This window comes from Castor canadensis, chromosome 2, assembly GCF_047511655.1.
Source record: "Castor canadensis chromosome 2, mCasCan1.hap1v2, whole genome shotgun sequence".
Classification (NCBI taxonomy): Eukaryota; Metazoa; Chordata; class Mammalia; order Rodentia; family Castoridae; genus Castor; species Castor canadensis.
In genome coordinates, this window is record NC_133387.1 from 88,579,200 (window position 1) to 88,598,910 (window position 19,711).

The 19,711-nt window shown below is 44.8% G+C and overlaps 1 protein-coding gene across 1 annotated transcript in view; it reads left to right on the plus strand.

Moving 5' to 3' along the window:
* The window catches only part of Wipf3 (WAS/WASL interacting protein family member 3), an 85,909-nt gene that overhangs the window by 60,507 nt on the left and 5,691 nt on the right, over positions 1-19,711 (plus strand). Inside the window, exons 3-8 of the mRNA XM_074065218.1 lie at positions 5,308-5,440; positions 7,882-8,013; positions 9,733-10,497; positions 13,559-13,708; positions 14,776-14,877; positions 18,830-18,906. Of these exons, the coding sequence (XP_073921319.1) occupies positions 5,308-5,440; positions 7,882-8,013; positions 9,733-10,497; positions 13,559-13,708; positions 14,776-14,877; positions 18,830-18,906 (1,359 nt within the window). The remainder of the gene's footprint in view (positions 1-5,307; positions 5,441-7,881; positions 8,014-9,732; positions 10,498-13,558; positions 13,709-14,775; positions 14,878-18,829; positions 18,907-19,711) is intronic.

Here is a 19,711-nt window from a genome sequence, read left to right on the forward strand (position 1 = left end):
CAATAGCCAAGTTATGGAAACAGCCAAGATGCCCCAGCACTGACGAATGGATTAAGAAAATGTGGTATCTATACACAATGGAATTCTATGCAGCCATGAAGAAGAACGAAATGTTATCATTCGCTGGTAAATGGATGGAATTGGAGAACATCATTCTGAGTGAGGTTAGCCTGTCCCAAAAGACCAAAAATCGTATGTTCTCCCTCATATGTGGACATTAGATCAAGGGCAAACACAACAAGGGGATTGGACTTTGAGCACATGATAAAAGCGAGAGCACACAAGGGAGGGGTGAGGATAGGTAAGACACCTAAAAAACTAGCTAGCATTTGTTGCCCTTAATGCAGAGAAACTAAAGCAGATACCTTAAAGCAACTGAGGTCAACAGGAAAAGGGGACCAGGAACTAGAGAAAAGGTTAGATCAAAAAGAATTAACCTAGAAGGTAACACCCACGCACAGGAAATCAATGTGAGTCAGTGCCCTGTATAGCTATCCTTATCTCAACCAGCAAAACCCCTTGTTCCTTCCTATTATTGCTTATACTCTCTCTACAACAAAATTAGAGATAAGGGCAAAATAGTTTCTGCTGGGTATTGAGGGGGGGAGCGGGAGGGGGTGGAGTGGGTGGTAAGGGAGGGGGTGGGGGCAGGGGGGAGAAATGAACCAAGCCTTGTATGCACATATGAATAATAAAAGAAAAATGAAAAAAAAAAAAAGATTGGGCTTCTTTTAATGGGCATAAATAATAGAACAGGCCTCACCTATAGCCTACAGCCCCAGTGAAGGAGCCCCTATTTCTGCTTCACCTCCAGATAAGAGTGGCACAGGAGGAGTAAGCATTCTACCCATGGGTCTGTGTACGCTTTGGTGTAGGACATCAGGCGTCAAAAAAAAAAAAAAGAGATTGGGGGGGTCCATTCTATTTGCTCATGAATTTAAACTGCAATTTGGATTTCTAAACACGACACATAAAACTGAAATCACAATATTCTCATTTTTGAACAGCTTCATTTATGCACATTTGGGTGCAGGGAACACTGTGTCAAGCCTGACAGGGGAGAGTTCTTTTTTTTTCGGAAAATATTTCAGACTCTCTTTTGGATCCCAAGCTCACTGTGTTCTCCTACATAAACAATGGCAGCACCTGGAAGACAGCGCCATTCTGGCATCCTTGCAATTCAAACTTGGAAATGAACTGCGTGTACCTTGGCTGCCGAGACCTGTCTGGCCTCAAGTTTGAGGAAGACAGGGTAGACTGAGGGCTGGGGTGATGGGTAGGCTTAAATGCTGGGAAATCTTTGTACTTATTGTAGGTTTAACAACCTCACTGGAGACTGCACAGCTGAAACTGTATTAACATGATTGCGTTTAGATCATCTAGAGAGAAATAACCAGCTTGATTTGGATTAACTAGCTAGATTTTTAATTAGCATTTTATATAGAAACCAGTATCAGACACTGCAAAAATGACAAATGGTGGCAAGATGACAAGTAGCAAGAGGACATGCATTTAGAAGTTTTGGTTTGGGCTGGACCATCATCCCCTCCCCCATACAACACTGTAATTGCTCGACTCATTTGTTGAAACAACAAATGGATATGCAAATGCTTTTATAATTTATCAAGGTCAGAGGGAAAGCACCTCATGAGTTTTTGGCTCTGTTAGTACTGTTGTTCGATTGTGTGATTTCTAATCTTATTGGCTCGCTTCAGTTTCTCAGCCTTTACACCCAAAGGGATGAGCTAATGTGCACGTTTTCTACCGGTTCCCATCTTTTTGGGAACCTGGGCTATTTCTTTTGAAGCTCGCAATAGGCGAACTGAGATAACCAGAGCTTTGTGTGGAATCCAAAAGATTTTCACACTCAGTAACATTGTTAACAAGAAAGAACAAGAATGACCTTTGAAGTAATGTCTCATTGTCTTCTGTGTGCTTTTTAACAATTTTTTAGAGCATATGTTTGCCATGAGAAACATGTCTAGTTAGTTGCTTTCCCTCCCTTAGTTATAATTTAGTAACTGTCAATTATTGTGATTTGCATAAAATAAAACATCCAGGAGTTTTATTTTTTAGGCGTCTTCTCTCCTTTTTCTGCATCCTATAACTACAATAACAAGAATTCTTAGAGTCGTAGAAGTTTTTTAAAGCAAACTATAGTTGAATTGTTGATAAACATTGCAGATGGAGTAGAAATGTCTTTGCGTAATATGATCTTCAATGTGCAAATGAGATGTCCTTTTGTATAAAATCCAGTATGTCTAAATAGATGTGGTCACTTTGGCTGCATATTTAGTCATTCTTCCCTGCCTCACAGAAGAGGAGAGTTTTGGCCAACACTGCTTGGATGGCAGGTGCAGGGGAGCCCTCTAGCGGAGAACCGCCAGGGCAGACATGGGAGTAGGAAAGGAAGTGTGAAGTGAAGGGAGAAAGAATGGGGCAGGGTTGAACTGCACCATGTAAACACAATGTAATTTGCATGTCCTTCTCCTGGCGTGGAAGATGTTTATTGCATTAGGGATTATTGAGGCATGTGCTAAGCTGGTGCTAAAATGAAAATCATTATTTCAATGCAAGTTCTTCATAGCCCTCCCCTGAAACACCTGGGATGGGCACGATCAGGGACTGGGAGATACATTTTGGTAATAAACAGGAAATTGAATCTGAATTGGGTGAGATGACCCTTCTCTCAGGGGTAGTGAGACCAGGGTTTTCTTATCATTTCAGCTACTTCTTTAAACAGAACAATGCACTATGCCAACTCTCTCCTTCCCCCAAGGCCTGAGTTGAGCCATGAATATTATTTTAATTCACTGCTGTTTATCTCCTACCTAGAAAGAAAATTAGAAAGCACTTCCTCTCCCATATCCCTGACCATAATGCATACCTGCAATTGCAATGCCAAATACATACAAAAATTTTATACTCTTTTACCTAGGGTCATAATATTTCTGTTGGTTTCTTATGCCAGTCATTAATTATTTATAAATAAAATGAAGACTTTAAAAATCCTCATCTTTGCAGTTTAAAATGACTTCTGATTTTAATGGTTTATATAGGATATTTTTTAAACATGTTGTATGGGAAATACCCTGCAATACATGTGCACTTAGATATGCATTCATCTATATCTATATGTGTATATCTAAATATAGCCAATGAATTAGGACTGGGGTCCCTGGCTCACAGCTATCTTATTGACCATCATCCATAAACCCCTCTCAGGGGTTCAAACAAACATGTTTCCAGGCAATAAGAATTAGACTTCGAAGTTTGTGCATTTCAAAGCCTGCATAAGATTCGTACCCCCAGTCTTAGGGCCAGTCAGTGAAAATGCAGACTCAGCACATTTTAGCCTGAATCGTAGCGGCCTTTATTTCTAGTCTGTGACACTATAGAGTCCATGAGTTCCTAGTCAGTAGACCTGCGTTTCCTTTTTCTGAAAAGAAAATGGCTATAACAAGAATATTTAAATCCCGATTACACATCAGGGACCATCTAAGACATGTCTTCCTGAAAGTCTGGTTAGCCATTAGTCCTGGCTTAGTCCTGGTAGCTTAGCCATTTCTGAACTCTCCATGGTCTTCCCTCTATGGGATATGAGGATGCTCAGGCATGTGCTGCATTATCAGGTAGATTAACTCCTTGCAGTGTGGGCCTGGGGCCCTGGCACATGTGTATGCCTTGGAGAACAAGGACCAGTGTCTTACACCTCCTGGGTCTATTTACGCATTCCTTCACTCATTCATTCACTGGGTCGTTCATCCAGTGGTTTTTGAGCCTATCTGAGGCCAGGTCCTGTTCTACCCTTTGGAGCTATACTAGTATACAAAACAAGCAGGATGTTTTTCCTGATAGGGAGTCCTTAGGAGGGGAGGGTGATGTACATTAAACTCATAGCCACAAGTGGAAATTTTCACAATGGGAAGACAAATACAAACTTAGACCCCATGTTAAGTGTAATAGAGGAGAAGGGAATATGGCATCCTAAGAGGAAATAATGCATGGCCTTATTTACATTTTGGATCCAAAAAGACCTCTAGCATGGTGATGTTTACACTGGAGACACGTAGTATTGCCTATGTAGTAGGCATTTCAAAGAAAGTATTTGTTTCTTTGAGAAATGTCTACTCATCTCCAAGGTCATATGGACTAAACCTCCTAACTATGGAGAACCCCCCCTGCCTGAGTCTCCCCCTGCAACCCCTCCTCCCTTTATTGGCCAGCCTCCTATATTTTTTTTTCTGGGGCCCCAGGTTCTGATAACCCATAGAAGCCCCTGCTGTGTGTCAGCTCAGATAACAGTGGAAGTAAAGCAACTGGGCTCAGATCTACTTTCAGAGTTAGAACAAAAGTTGTTCTTAGGAATGTATTTATGAAGCATTTTAGCATTCTCTTGGGCACGTATTCTAAAGTTGGCACGTGCTCTTGATTGCACATAGCCTTTGAGATTCAGCCCATTTGGGGTTGAACTGCAGCCCAGTGACCTTGAACACGATCTTGAACAGATGATTTCATGGTCCTGGTTTCCTCATCTGTGAAAGGAAGGCAAACTCCCTTTAAACTCCCAAGGGAGAGCAGGCACAGAGCAGGCAGCTACTAAACAGTCACTGCAAGCCCTGCCCTCCCCTTCTCCCCAATTCCCTGACCCGTCTGGGCCCCAGTTTTTCTTGAGCTCCCCAGTTCTCCTCTCTGCTCCAAGCTCACATGTAAGTCACCATCCTTCCTTCAAAACCAGCTCCCCAGAGCCTGAATCTGCTTCAATCAAGAGACATTTTGGCCCATAGTGGGCGACCCAGGTCTCAATAACAGGAAGATATGAACACCAAAGGACTAAGCAAGACCTCAAACCTGCCAAACAGGATGGGAGCAACACCCAAGCTGAGGTTTAGGCTAAGGTTTGGTCCTCAGGGATCTAGGGACACCAGGCAGGGTAACAATCAGAATCTGGGAGCAGGGACCGAGTATGCACAGATGGAAACCCAGGTGTGTGGGTGGAGCTTACATAAGAAGGGGGAAGACAGGCTATGACTTACGGCTCCCTAAGACCACCAGGACCTTATGCAGGAGATGGGCACTTGGCCTTGGCCATCTAAAAGACAGTGCATTTCAGCCTCCAAGGAGAGAGGTGTGGGCAAGGCCTGAGGCAGACCCTCTGAGCTACATGTAACTGTATCAATGAGATCGGCTTTGGGAATGGAGCACAGAAGGCAGAGAACTTAGCAGGAGAAACTCCCAGCAGATAGGATGTTTTGCTTATCTATAAATGTATGTGATTACACTCAAATCTCTCTTATTCCCATACAGGTCAGCACAGACACTTCCAGCTTGAGAAAGGCAGACCCAAAAGGTCGGAGCGCACTGTTGGCTGATATCCAGCAAGGAACCCGCCTGCGAAAAGTCACACAGATCAATGACCGCAGTGCTCCTCAAATCGAGAGTGAGTAAGCAGCTCCATCAGGCCTGCCCTGAGCCCAGGACAGGCAGGTGTGTGAAGCACAACTGGACACACCCCTAGCTGGGTTGCATTTGTGTCCCAGGCCACCACAGACCTGCTCAAAGGACAGACCTTTCTCAAGTGGTAGAAAAATGAAAACTTCCCTTCCAGGTCTCTGCATTTGCTGTAGAGCGTATCTTTCATTGCTTTTCAAATACAAAACAAACAAACAACAGTCTATACTGGGATAACTTTTCTTATTATGATAAAATATACATAGCAAAATTCACCATTTTTACCATTTTAAAACGTCCCTTTCAGTGGCACATGGAAAAGTTATAATGTTGTGGCAACCATCTCCTCATCTCGTTCCAAAATGTTTCCACTATCCCAAAAGGAAACCCCATGCTCATGAACAGCCACTCTCCATCCCTCCCTGGCAACCACTACTCCACTTTCTGTTTTTGTGGGTTGCTTATTCTTGGTATTTCATAAGAACGGAATCATAGCATATGTGGCCTTTTATGACTGGCTTCCCTCACTTGGCATAATGATTGCAAGCTCCATCTATGTTATAGCATGTATCATTACTTCAGTCCTTTTCTTTCATACAATTTTATGTATGGATATACCTCATTTTGTGTAGCCATTGTGGGGTGACATTTAAAGATTACTTACTCTGTGTCAACATACTCCTCAAATTCAAAGATAGAAAATAAAGGTCTTGGAGACTGGGCACAGTGGTGCCTGCCTATAATCCAGCTACTTGAGAGGTGGAGATAGGAAGATCAAGATCTGAAGCCAGTCTGAGCAAAAGCAGGAGACCCTCCATGAACAACTGCCTAGCAAGTACCAGGTCCTGATTTCAAACCAGAGAGAGAGAGAGAAAAGGAAAAGAAGAGAAAATCAAGTTCTCAACATTAAAAAAAAATGTTTCATTTTTCACAAGGAAAAAAGATTTATCCAGAGTTGTTTTGCAGCCTTCTGTCTTCCCAAGGATGATAGAGAACAAAGAGTCCCGTGCTTGGGTCAACTGACCCATGTTGAGTTCTGCTTCTGCTACTGTAAGCAAATTAGGGAAACTCTTTTGTTTGTTGTTTGTTGGCCCTGGAGATCCTATGCTGAGCACATGCTATACCACTGAACTGCACCTGCAGCCCCTTGGCAACCTCTTTGAGGCTCAATTTGCTGATCTGCAAAAACAGGGTAGATAATAACAGCCACCTTTTTTTTTAATTTGATCAAAATTATAGAAGGTTTGAATATGGAAGGTTCATATGCAGAACTCTTTATTAATAGACAGTATTAGTATGTCTGCATATATTTTGCAATGACGTTTTGCAATGATATTTGACCATAATTCTCAAAGATAGTTCCCAAAACAGAATTGTATCTCATCTCTGTAACTATATATGTTAACACACAAAGATGGACACATTTTTAAGGAAAAATTTTCAACATTGATTATAATAAATATTAGTTTCTGGTCAGACCCACTATCTAATTGGTTAAGCACAATTAGCAGTTTCATTCATTTTATTGGAACATCCACTTGCGATTCACTCCAATGAGTAAGTAATGTATTATCAATACTCAGATAGGCTGAGCATGGTAGTGTATGTCTATAATTCCAGCACTTGAGGCTGAGGCAGGAAGATCATGAGTTTGAGGCCAGTCTGAGCTGCACAGTGAGACTCTATCCACCCACCCACTCCCCACCAAAAAAAAAAAAAAAAAATCAAGAACCTCAGAATAATCTGGCCACTTTCTTCCACTAGTGGGCACTGTGTCCTAATTCAGCTTTAGGTTGTAACCATCTTCTGCCAGGAATTCTTGTTAAGCTGAGTATCTTCTCAGCTTCTGCTGTTGGTAACCACACACATCTGGAAGGCTAGAGTTAGTGATGTCCGGGCTCTCTGGCTTTCTGTTCTATCACAGTAAAATTACAGGGAAGCATGAGAGGCTTCAGGCCTGAGAGCTGAGGAGACAGGCAAGAAAGTTCTGAAGCAGAAATCATTGCAGGGCTTCACTTCCTGTCAGCGGCTCTGGTCAGTGCTCAATGGATAAGAAATTAAAATGACTGACTGGAGTAAATCAATGGCTTTTCTTCATCTGGTCCTTTCAATGCCAAGTTGAAAATAAGACTAGCTCCACATCTACCATATTAGGGTTTCTTTTGCAAAGAACTGCCAGGACCCCCATTGACACCCATCAATGGTAGTATTCAGGTCCCTTTGTTTTTGTCACTTTTCGGGATGATTAGTCACAAATGATCAGCTCTTTGGTAGGATTAGAAACAGTAGCAGACAGAGGCAGGCAGAGTCTGCCAGGTGTCATGGCAGAAGGTGCAATGGAGAAGATGCTGAGTGGAAGGGTGAGAGGCTGCCAAGGGCAGTGTTCAGCTCTGCTCACAAGTCTTGTGTGCCTGCCTCTTCTCCCTGAAGGTTCGAAAGGAACCAATAAAGAAGGAGGAGGCCCTGCAAATTCCAGAGGAGGAAGCACACCCCCAGCCCTGGGAGATCTCTTTGCTGGTGGCTTTCCTGTGTTGCGACCAGCAGGTCAGAGGGATGCAGCAGGTAAGGAAAATTCAGACTTGTGGTCTTTCTTTCTCCCTTTAACTATGGGACTAACTGAGCAGTCCACACATGCCAGTCACACAGTGGGGAGCTTAAACACTGGATGTTTACAAAGCACAGAATTAGTCTTCAGGAACCTTCTTTTGGGGGAGGTGGTGGGAGTTTGAGAGTGGCACTGGGTTTTGAACTTAGGGCCTTGTGCTCTACCACTTGAGCCATGCCCCTAGTCTCTTTTTTTTTTTTTTTTTTTTTTTTGCTTTAGTTATTTTTTAGGTAGAGTCTGTAGTTTTTGTCAGGGGGCCAGCCTCAGGCTATGATCCTCCTACCTATGCCCTCCATGTAGCTGGGATTGTAGACACAAACCATCATACATGGCTTGTTTTGTTGAGGTAGGATTTCCTTAACTCTTTGCCCAGGCTGGCCTCAAACCTCAATCCTCTTGCTTTCCACCTCCATGTTAACTGGGATTACAGCTGTGTACTACCACCACACCAAGCCCCACTACAGTAATCTTTTAAATAATCATTCTGTTTCAGTTATCTCATTGTAGTAATTGAAGAGTGACTTGACATAGTGTGTGTTACTAACAACAGTGTGATGGGGATCCAGACAGCAAAGTATAGACAAATCATCATAGAAGATTATAGTGACATCACTGTAGACTCAGTAGCAATGGGAGTTGTGATGGCTCTCCATCGTTATAAAAGTTAGGCATTGCTGGGTAACAAAACACTAACACTTAGGAGCTCTAAACAACCATTTATTTAGCCTATAATGCTAAATTAGTAATCTAGAGTGGTCTCAGCTAGGCTCCCTCTAGCAGCTGCAAACAGCTGCAGGTTGGGGAGGGGACTTGGTTAATCTTAGATTTCTCCAATGTCTGGGGCCTTGATGGGAACAAATGGCCTGACTCACCTCAGAGCTGCAGAGTCTCTCATTCTCCAGAGCTATTCAGGGCTCCTTATCATGGTGGTGGCAGGGTTCCAAGGGAGAAGCACAGGAAGGCTTTCAAAGTCTTCCTTACTACTGGTCTTAATACATCCCTTTGGCTATAAAGTCAGTGACAAGGCCAGCCCAGAGGCCAGGAATAGACCTCACCTCTTCTTTTTTTTGCTTTTTTTTTTTTTTTTTTTTTTGTGGTACCAGGGCTTGAACTCAGTGCCTACACCTTGAGCCTCTCCACCAGCCCTTTTAGTGTTAGGTATTTTCGAGATAGATCTCGCAAACTGTTTGCCTGAACTGTCTTCCTACCACCATTCTCCTGATTAGCTAGGATTACAGATGTGAGCCACCAGTGCCGGGGGTGGACCTCACCTCTTGATGAGAGGAACTGCACAATGTCATTCAAAGCTTATAGATTTCAGTATAAGGCCATTTTTTAAATCAGTCACCTGAAGTCACTTGTGCTTAAGTGAGCATTCAGTGTTTCAAAAGTATTACATTAAAATTGAGTAAAATATATTTATTGAGCAAAAAAGTATTTTTCCTATTATTTTCTTGGAGGAGGGCAGTTCCTTAGTTGGTGGGATGGCCCTTGGGCTGGAACAGCTGGCCCTTCTGTGTGACAGCTGTCACAACTGAGGCCTATATCAGTGGACGTGCAGGTGAAGCGTCTACCACGAGCTCCCTGGCATGAGGCCTACATGTGTTGCGGGTGTCTACGGGCCTGGGCTTTCTCCTTTCTTTATTGCTGAGCTAACGAATGTGTCTCCCTTCCAGGTGGCAGGACAGGGCAGGCCCCTGGCTCCCGAGCGCCTTCTCCCAGGCTTCCCACCAAAACCATAAGCGGCCCACTTAAACTCCCTGCATCTCCCAGGCTAGGCAATGCCTCCGAGGCCCAGGGCCCTGCCAGGACCGCCCCTCCTCGCCCCAGTGTGCCCGCACCCCCACCGCCCACCTCGCCACCACCTCCCCCTCCGCTACCTCCCCCTCTACCCACTTCCTCCCCCATCAAAGCCCCGCTGGTGTCCCCACCCAGCCCACCATCCAAAGGGAATCCTCCGGTGGTTGCACCCCCTCTCCCCAGCGTGCCTCCACCTCCACCTCCTCCCCCCACCCCACCCCCACCTCCTCCTCCCACCCCACCCCCACTGCCCCCGGCCTCAGTGCTGGGTGACAAGGCAGTGAGGCCCCAGCTAGCCCCCTTACACCTCCCGCCCATCCCGCCCCCGCTGCCTCTCCTCCCGCCTTGTGGGTACCCGGGCCTCAACTCAGAGCCGGTCAGCCCCGCCCAAGAAGTGCGGGAGCCCCCCGCCCCACCGCCCCCACCACCCCCACCACCCCCGCCTCCCCTGTACTCCTCCTGCTCCCCCAGGGCCTCAGTGCCCGCACCCCCTTTGCCAGGCTCTAATAGCTGCAGTGAAGCACCTCCTCCCCTGCCCCCCAAGTCCCCCAGCTTCCAAGCCCAGCCGCAGAAGGCCGGTGTGCAGGCCCTGCCCGGGGCTCAGGTGCTCCTGCAGAAGAAGAGGATGGGCCGAGGCCCAGGTAAGGCAGCCACGAGGGAACCTGGGACGTCCCAGACCTTAGGATTGTGTTTTAGACCAGAAGGATCAGTGACCCTGGAGGAGCACAATAAAACCCGTCCCTTCTATGGGACTCTATTGTCTGAGGCATTCAATTTAGAGATGGAGACCAAGGGTGGGCGAGGCTGGGAGATTTGTCAGGTCATGGGAAGATAAGCCAGGGCTTCTGGCCTTGATCCTCTTGCCATTACTATCTGTGTGCCCCTGGACAGTCATTTAGCCTCTCTGTGCTTCTCTTGTCTGTACAATGGGGACAAAAAATAGTTTCTACCCCTTGGGACTGTTGTAAAGATTGAGTTCTTCTATGTGTGCACTTAGAACAGGGCCTAGCAACAGTGAGAGCTAGAAAAGAGTTACTTATTCCTACAATCAACCTTCCCATTCAAATCCATCCCTGGGGTAGAGGGCTGGTGGGTACAGCTTGTTTAGAGACTAGGCCTCTGGGTTAGTCTCTGCCTGGTTACTCCCATCTGGCTCCCGTTGAGAATCTTCCCTGTGCTTCAGTAGATAGGATTCATGTTCTGCCTTTTGGCATTTCTCCATGTGCACACACTGATGTGTGAATGCATACTAAAACACACACGCTCCCCCCACACTCACTGTGTTCACACACATATACACACACACTGATACACACACTACCCACACATCCACACCTTCACACACTCTAATAAACACACTACCCACACACACATCCACACTTACCCACACACTGATAAACACACTACCCACACACATCCACACTTACACAAACATGCCCATCACACACACAAATGCACACATTGCCCTTGTTCTGTCAGTAATCTTTTGATGCAGGAAGTTTCTCAGATGTATTTCCTTGAGTTAAAAATAATATTAGCTCACTGTAGAGCAAATAGGAGAAAATTGAGATCCCTCATAGTAGCGTCACAGAGAGATGAAAACTGTCATTTGAATGTGCTTTCTTCAGTTTTTTCTGAATATATGTACATTTACATAGTTAATAGCACTTTGTATATAAAATTTGTTTTCTTTTACTTAATACTACTTTAAAAGCAGTTTTTTAAAATTAGTAAAACATTTATTCATATATTTACTTATAAGTAAATTATGATATTTAGATATACTATATTCTTAGTGTAAGGTATGCCAATTGATTCCATTTTTGTTATTATGAATAATTATTACAGGAAATAATTTTATAGAGATGTTAGTGTATATTTTGGATATAATAGATATACACACACACACACACACACATACATACATATAGTTGGACATGCTGGGGTTTGAACTGAGGGCCCTGTGTTTGGCAGGCAGGAGCTCTACCACTTGAGCTGTGCCCCAGTCCTTTTTTACTTATTTTTCATATAGGTCTTGTGCTTTTCACCCAGGGCAGGCCTTTGACTGCAATCCTACGTACACCTCCCTAGAAGATGGGACTCTGAGATATGTGCCACCATGCCTAACTTGTTTATTGAGAAGGGAGTCTTGCTAACTTTTTGTCCAGGCTGGCCTTGAATCATGATTCCAATCTCCACTTCTTGAATAGCTGAGATTACATGCATGAGCTACCATGCCGGCCTGGGTATTTTTTTAAGGCCGGGTTCCTTCAAGGGAATTCCTGGTACAAAGGGCAGGGCTATTTTTTAAGACTTGATCAAAAGAGATAATCATTGTCCTTTCAACAACTGATCACCAGGAAGTCCAGCATTTATAATAAGTCCTTGCTGACATTTGTGATTTTTACATGTTCATGGTGGAGTGAAAAAACCACACTTTGGATTTGGAGGGATCTGAGTTTGAATCCTGGGTTCCCCTTCCATTCCTGTGTAATCTAATGTCAGTTGGGTATTATTTGTTAATTTCTTGACTTTTGCCTCTTGCCAAATGAGAATAATAATGACACCACCTTCCACACAGGATTGCCACAACTATTAATGCCTACAAGTAGCCAGGGCTGTAACATGTTATCTCCTTCTCCCTTCCCTTTAGGAGGGGCAGCTCCTCATCCAAAGGAGAGTCAGCAACTTCTTTAGCCCTTGGCCCCTTCAGTGGCCTCCTAGACCAAATAGAGCATTAGTGGATCCTGGTGCCTAGGAAGGGCAGACCAGAAAGGGGGAGTGAGGATGCTAGACAGGCGGAAGGATGGATGGATGCTGGGGGAGGGCAGGGGCTCCAGCAGCACAGGCCATGGACTGAACTGTTGCAGCAGGTGCACCTCTACCCGCTCTATACGCCAAACTTCCAGCCAGAACCAATGCTTGGTTGACCTCTTTGTGCCTTCAGATGGAATACTTGGTTTGTCCATGTACAAAATGAGGGTAACTTCCACTTCAGCTAATTTGGGGTATGAGGAAGAGGTGATAATTGTGAGCATCGCACAGGTAACAGAGGTGCAGTTGTCATCATGGCAAGCTGCTGAGGATGTTGGACTGTCACTGAAGAAGTAGGCAGCAAGGGAAAACCTATACTGAGGAGCCAAGATATCCAGTTGTGCTTTGCCAAGAGAGTCAGACAGAAAAATGTGGGCAGAAGACAGAGGGAGCCTCTTACCCACCTGACCAGGGAAAGCTTGGGGAAGGAGGCTGGATTTGAGTTGGGCCCTGGTGGATGAGCGGGAACAAACTCTGGTTGTTTGTTCTTCTGGCCTCCTCTGGCCCCTCACTTACAGACTTCGCTCCCTTTTTGGGTCCCCTTTTTTGGGAGGGTTATCACTGTTGTTGACATTATCATGGCAGGTACAGTTTACTGAGCACTTACGACACATCACTTGATTGAACTCGTTTAATCCTTTCAACAACCCTAGGAGGTATGTGTACTAGTACTGTTCCCACTTTACAGATGAGCAAGCTGAGACATAAAGAGGCTGTGTTACATATCCCAACAGGAGAACTGTGTTTCATTCCCAAGCATATTAGCTCCAGAGGTTACCCTTTTACTTATTGTTAAATTAGTAAGGTCTAAACACACAGCCCTTTTCATAGTTACAACATCTACTGTCCCCATTCCTGTAACTGAATGCCCTCTCATACCTCGGTAAGGGACTAGTGGGGGGAAGCTAAACCCACCTCCGGCACCGCCTGCAAGATCACCCACCACAGAGCTTTCAAGCAAGAGCCAGCAGGCCTCCACCTGGACCCCGTCCCAGCAGCCCGGAGGTCAGCTGCGAAACGGAAGCCTGCATATCATGGGTAAGTGGGGTGCACACCTCCTGACACTGCCCACCAAGGAGGATGTGAGTTCCTCTGGCCTCTGGGGAGATGGTTAACACTCCTTCCTCCTCCACAACCATGCTGTCATTTCACGGTGTGGACCTCTCAAAGAACCAGAGACTCACTCAAGAAAACAATGGCCTGTAAGCTCTGGGCAACAGCATTTCTCTCAACACCTTCTGGGTGGTTCCAGGACCCACTCCCACCCTTCTGATTCAGATTAGAGAAAGCGAAGGGAGGGGAACACAGTCAGTGTTTAAATTGTGTGTGTGTGTGTGTGTGTGTGTGTGTCTCCATGGAGAAGTTAGTCTATGAGCCTGAAAGATCAGCTTGAGTTGGATAAGGAAAAAGAATGGGTGGAAGGCTTACCAGGCAGGGAGACAATCAGAGCAAAAATATGGAGGTAAGAAGGAAAGTCACCTAGGGTCAGATGTGACCACAAAACCTCTGCATCCCTTCTGTGTGTTGTGTTACTGTCAGACATGAGGCCCAGATTAATCACAGAGCAGGAATGCAGTCCAGGAAAGGGCCACATGACCCCATCAGCAGCTCAGAGCAGAGAACCATGCTTTGGGAAGCCCAGGTCCCACACTGGACACAAGCTGTGTCCTTTCTCACCAGCCAAGCTGAGGACTCATTTCTGCCATCTCTCCTTCCACACACCCCCAAAGCCTTCCCACCCTTGGGAGCTTAACAGGCACCTCAGGCTGCTGGTCCCTTGTTGGTTCCCCACCCCTGAATGGACTCTGGCCAGCCCTGTACCAATTCTGTGCCTTTAGTGACTTCCTTAAGACGCTGGTCGGAGTAAGTTGGGGCAGGTGTTGGGAAACGACTGGATTTCACTTCTCCTCTTCCCAGTCAAGCAGGAAAACTTGAGAGGTGGATGGATCTCTTAGGGTAATAGCCCTGCCATCAAAACCCCTTGCAGGGAACAGACAAGCAGAAAACAGAATATTCAGTCAGCAAAACCTATGTGCTCTTGGAAGTGATCACAGTTGGGTCTCAACAGTAACCTGAGTGCACTTTGCCATTTCCCATCTGTGCAGATGACTTCGAGTCTAAATTCACGTTCCATTCTGTGGAAGACTTTCCCCCTCCAGATGAATACAAACCATGCCAGAAGATTTACCCCAGCAAGCTCCCCAGAAGTAAGTACCATCTTGATGAGTCTCCTGGCTTTTTCAGACCCTCCAAAAGCACAGATTAGATAAGGATAACATCATGAATTTACTGTCCTACTGCGAGAAGGCAGTGCTGTGCATACTTCTGGAAGTTTGGAATTATTTTTGTCTTGATAGCTAAGGATTCACGGAGGTTTGTACAGAACACCACAGTTAGCTATTTGGCATCAGCTTTGGATGACTAAATTTACCGTGCAGAACTCCCCTCTGGGGCTTTTGACTAGGGAACTAAAGGACTTTTCCCCACCCCACCCCACCCCACAAAAAAAATAATAATAAACCCCAGGGAAATGGGATACAGCCATTAATAACTGGGGAAGAACTGAGTCCTCCCTCCCCAGTTCAGAATTCTGACATTTTCCATGAGATGAAAAACGTCCTTGGGCTAAAGGTTCTCAATCTTGGCTACACACTGGAATGACCTAGAAGCTTTTAAAACTCCTGCATCTCATCAGAACATCCAGGATAGAATCCAGATGTCACTGTTTCTGCAAGCTGCTAATTGATGGCCGTATATAGCCAAGGTTGAGAATCACAGCCCAGACAGAGCCTTGTTTCCTGTGTGGTCAAGTTCCAAGACAGGCCTTAGCTTGGCTTACCTGTCCAACCTGGAGAGGAGAGAAGGAGGCTGGCCAGCCTTCCCCTGGAGGCCAAAGCAGCATGGAGGCCAGAGAAAAGCAAGGGTTGATTTGTTGAGCACACGGCGCTGCTCGCTTATTACCTTGAGCTGATTTTTGTGCTATAACAGGCTGGTCAGATAGGACAGGAAGTGGTGGTGAGAGGAGGCAGTCATCAGTTTGGAATGAGAGTTGGATATGTTTCTAATTCACCACCTACATGCAAATGAAAAATCATGTGACCAGGACTGGCCCAAGACCAGGAGTGGGGCCTAGGCTCAATGACCCTGTCCTTCCAGAGGGACCTGGTAAAGTCTCTTCTGCAGGGCTCAGCTTTTGCAGGAGCTGAGTAGCTGCAGCCTGCTCCCTCAAGGCAGAACTGGTCTTGGCATTAGCCTGGGCAGAGCTCTTTCTGCTAGCACTGAAGAGAAGGGCTGTGTGCCCTTTGAATCATGTGTTCATGTGTTTGAAATCACTGTTCTAGAAAGGGGGAGGACCTGGGAAATCCCACCTCCTTGGGTTTCAATAGACCGCGAAGACACAATTTTAGGAGGGGGATAGGTGCAGTGACTCCTTGATGTCCAGCTCAGGTCAGCAAACACATAGAAATTGTCCATGGCACTACAGGGAGTGTGAAAAACAAGGTCCCTGCAACAAGTCCCTACTGTGCCTCCTGAGACAGACACATGACAAATTAACTCTGATGTATGAGTGTCTGTAGTTATTAGAGGGTAAGGGCACCATGGTGAGAGACGTGGCAGAAATTGAGAAACCAAAGGCCTAGAGAGGTTCCGTTTCCGTATGAATAAGAAGGCACGTAGGCAATGACAATATAGACCCAGGGGAGAGCAAGACAGTGCTGGTGCATCAAGAAACCACAAGTCCCTTGCGGTGCCACAGGGCATAAGGTGCCTGGCTGGGTTGGGACGGGAGAGGTGTTAGTTGAGGAGTGTCAATAAATAGCCCCTCTTTTCTTATCTTGTGAAATATACACAGGTGTCAGAGAGATAAAGACTTCAGTGTCCAGGTTCTCAATGGGTGAAAGCACTTAGGTGTTTAGAAACAGCAGACTTCCATCAACTGCCCTCAGTGCCTGAGAATAGAAGCAAAGCTCTACCCCACTGCTGCCCCACACAGCTCACTAAGGGGGCACACATGGCAGTCTGTGCTGGGTTCCTCCCCTGTCTTGGAGAGATGTTCACATCAGAGCCCACACTAAAAGTAACCTCTTGCTGTTCAAAAAGGAACAATAAAAAAAATTAAAACCAAAAACTTATTAACTGAGCTGGCATCCTACAAAGAGTAATTGCAATTTCTAAAATAAGAGAACTGTTTTGGATTAATGGCGCATCTGTGGACATGAAATACTTCAGTGGTCTCCTAGCAAAATTAAGTGAGCGTGTTCCTGCCATCTCTGTAAGCCACAGTGTAGAACTTTGTTAATGACAGCAGTGTGAGTCAACTGTGGGCTGCAGCCTATCAGATTACATTTCTCCTTCCAGTTTCTTCTTGCACACTACTGACCGCATTCTCCAAAGTTAGAGTTCTCTGAAGCCCAGGAAACATGAGTGGTTCTCATGCTATCTAGTACTGTGTGCTTGTTCTCTGTCTCCTCCTCTTGCTTGTGTTCTCTCTGTCCTTTCATCATATACACACATACACACACACACACACACACACACACACACACATACACACCACACAAGTAGTCTTATGCTTAACTCTTCCAGTAGCCATATTCACTGTCTCTGCTCTGCAGGTATTGGCTATATTTTCTTTCCCATTGGTAAAATGATTTTGTTCAGTTTTTAAATTGTTTTAAGTGCATTAGACTTCTCCATAATTTAAACACAGAGTAACCATCTAACCTGTGTTGGATGGTAGGGTAGAACTTTCCATTACTGTCTATGATTTTGAATACTCTATGTACCTCATTATAGGTGGAGTCATACACATTTGATTTTTGTTCCTAGCTTATTTCATTCAAGGTTCATCCATGTTGTAGCTTATGTTAGAATTCCCTTCCTTTTGAAGGCTAGTAATACCCATTATATTGACCACATTCTGTTTATCCCTTCATCTGTGGCTGGACATGTGGGTGCGTCCATATTTTAGCAAATGAGAATTAACGCTACTGTGATCATGAGTACACAGATACCTCTTTGCAAGACCCTGCTTTCAGTTCTTTTGGCTATATATCCTGAAGTAGGATTTTCAGGTCATATGATAATTCTGTTTTTAATTGAGGAACCACAATACTGTTTTTCATACTAGCTCTACCATTTTACAAGTACACAAGGGTTCCAATTTCTCATCAACACTTGTAACTTTCAGCTTTTTAATTTAATTTAATAGTAGTCATTCTAATGAATGTGAAGTAATATCTCATTGTAGTTCAACTCCTGTTTTAACAGTTTACACTTATAGTAGAACTAGCCACCATTATTTCCATGAGCAATGGAACTTCTCCACCAGATACTGCAGTAAACTGAACAGTATAGATTCATGTCATAAAAATCAAAGGACTGAATGTCCAGAGAGTATAAGAATCAGTAGAAAAAGCACACTGGCAGTAGGAGAGTATTTGTTTCTGCCTTTGTGGTGGGCAGTGGGCAGTACTCTACCCGAAGGAGTTGGTTTTGGCTATTTCGGATTAGTACTGTTGGCCACACTCCTTCATAACTGTCTTCCAGCATCCTGCTGCTTTAGATCTATGTAAGTAAGTGCCAAAGAAGAAAGCTCTGGAGGAATTAGCCCATGACTTTTAGCTGTATTGACCCAAGGGTAAAAAATTGGAATTGAGGAAGGGACAGGCAGGGAAGGGTCCTTTATCTTCTTCTATATTCTTTGAATATTCTTAACTATGAGTATATGCATTCGTGTAACCTGTATCATATGGAAACACAATGTATCTTAGAGCATGAGTTGGATCCTCTTGGAACAGAAGTTTGAATTGTATCAGCAGACACTAAACTTACTGTTTTAAGGGACCCTGGGCATGGTATTTGGCTCTTGGCGGGTGACCAGAAGACGACTGTGTCTGGAGGTCAGGGTATGTGTTAATCAGAATATTTAGATGATTGGCCTTAATAATGTGTTCTCCTCAGAGTAGCAGATGTGACTCCTCTGTGCCATGGTCTGTGACCTAGTAGTCTGGTAGAAACACTGGGTTCTAGGGGTAGAAGCCGAAAGGTGTCAAGTTGATGGGCTCATGTTGCTGGGTTCCTTTGCTGATGTTTTAAGTGCAGTTTAGCAACAATCCCTGGACAGACAGATGGTGAGATTGTTTTTGTTTCTCTCAGGTCGCACACCTGGTCCCTGGCTCCAGACAGAGGCAGCTGGGCAGAACTCTGATGATATCAAAGGCAGAAATTCTCAGGTAACACCTTCCTCAAATCTCTGAATTCTCAGAAATTCTTCACAAGGAGCACAGAAATGTTAACAGCTTTCTCCTCAACAGCCTAACATGTCTGCTTACACTCCTTGTCCTCAAGAAAGCTATTTGGTATACCTTTGTTTCAGGCCATAATAAAGCAGTTTCAAAATTAGAATAAAAGGCTTCTCTGAATCACCACCACAAACAAAAGCAAGTTCGGCCACTCAGAACCCCTTAAATTGTTTATGCAGTAATCATCTCCATCATCCCAATTCTTCCCTGGTCTGAGAAGCCTGTGAGAAAAACACTATACCATTTATAAAATGTAATTCAGTGCTCATTCTCATCTGTAAAATACCTAGTTTCTTTTAGCACCCTTTGGATTTTTTCCTCCATCAATATTATAATTGATTTTGGCCAAATTTAATCACAATTCAAGAGCTGGTGGCCACAGGAAATTGACAAAGCTGGGAGGGAAACAAGACAAGTGCTTGGGTGATAAGAGTCTTCAAAGAAATGCCCTTGCTGTCACCAGGGACAACTTAGAAGTGTTTCCTAACCTGGGCAGAAGTGATGTCTCTTACTGCAGGTGATAAAATCTCATCTTTAAACATCCTTTGTTTCTTTGAAAACATGCATTCAGTCCTAGCCTGGCCTCTTCCTATTTCAGAGTTCTGTGTAACAGACAACTGGCTGGCTTTTTAAACTTGGCCATTCTGCAGCTATGTGGAACTTCAAGGAAAGTGACCTGAGAAAGGAGAGACTAGATTCCTGAAAGCTAGGATAGTCCCATGCAAAGGAGATACTT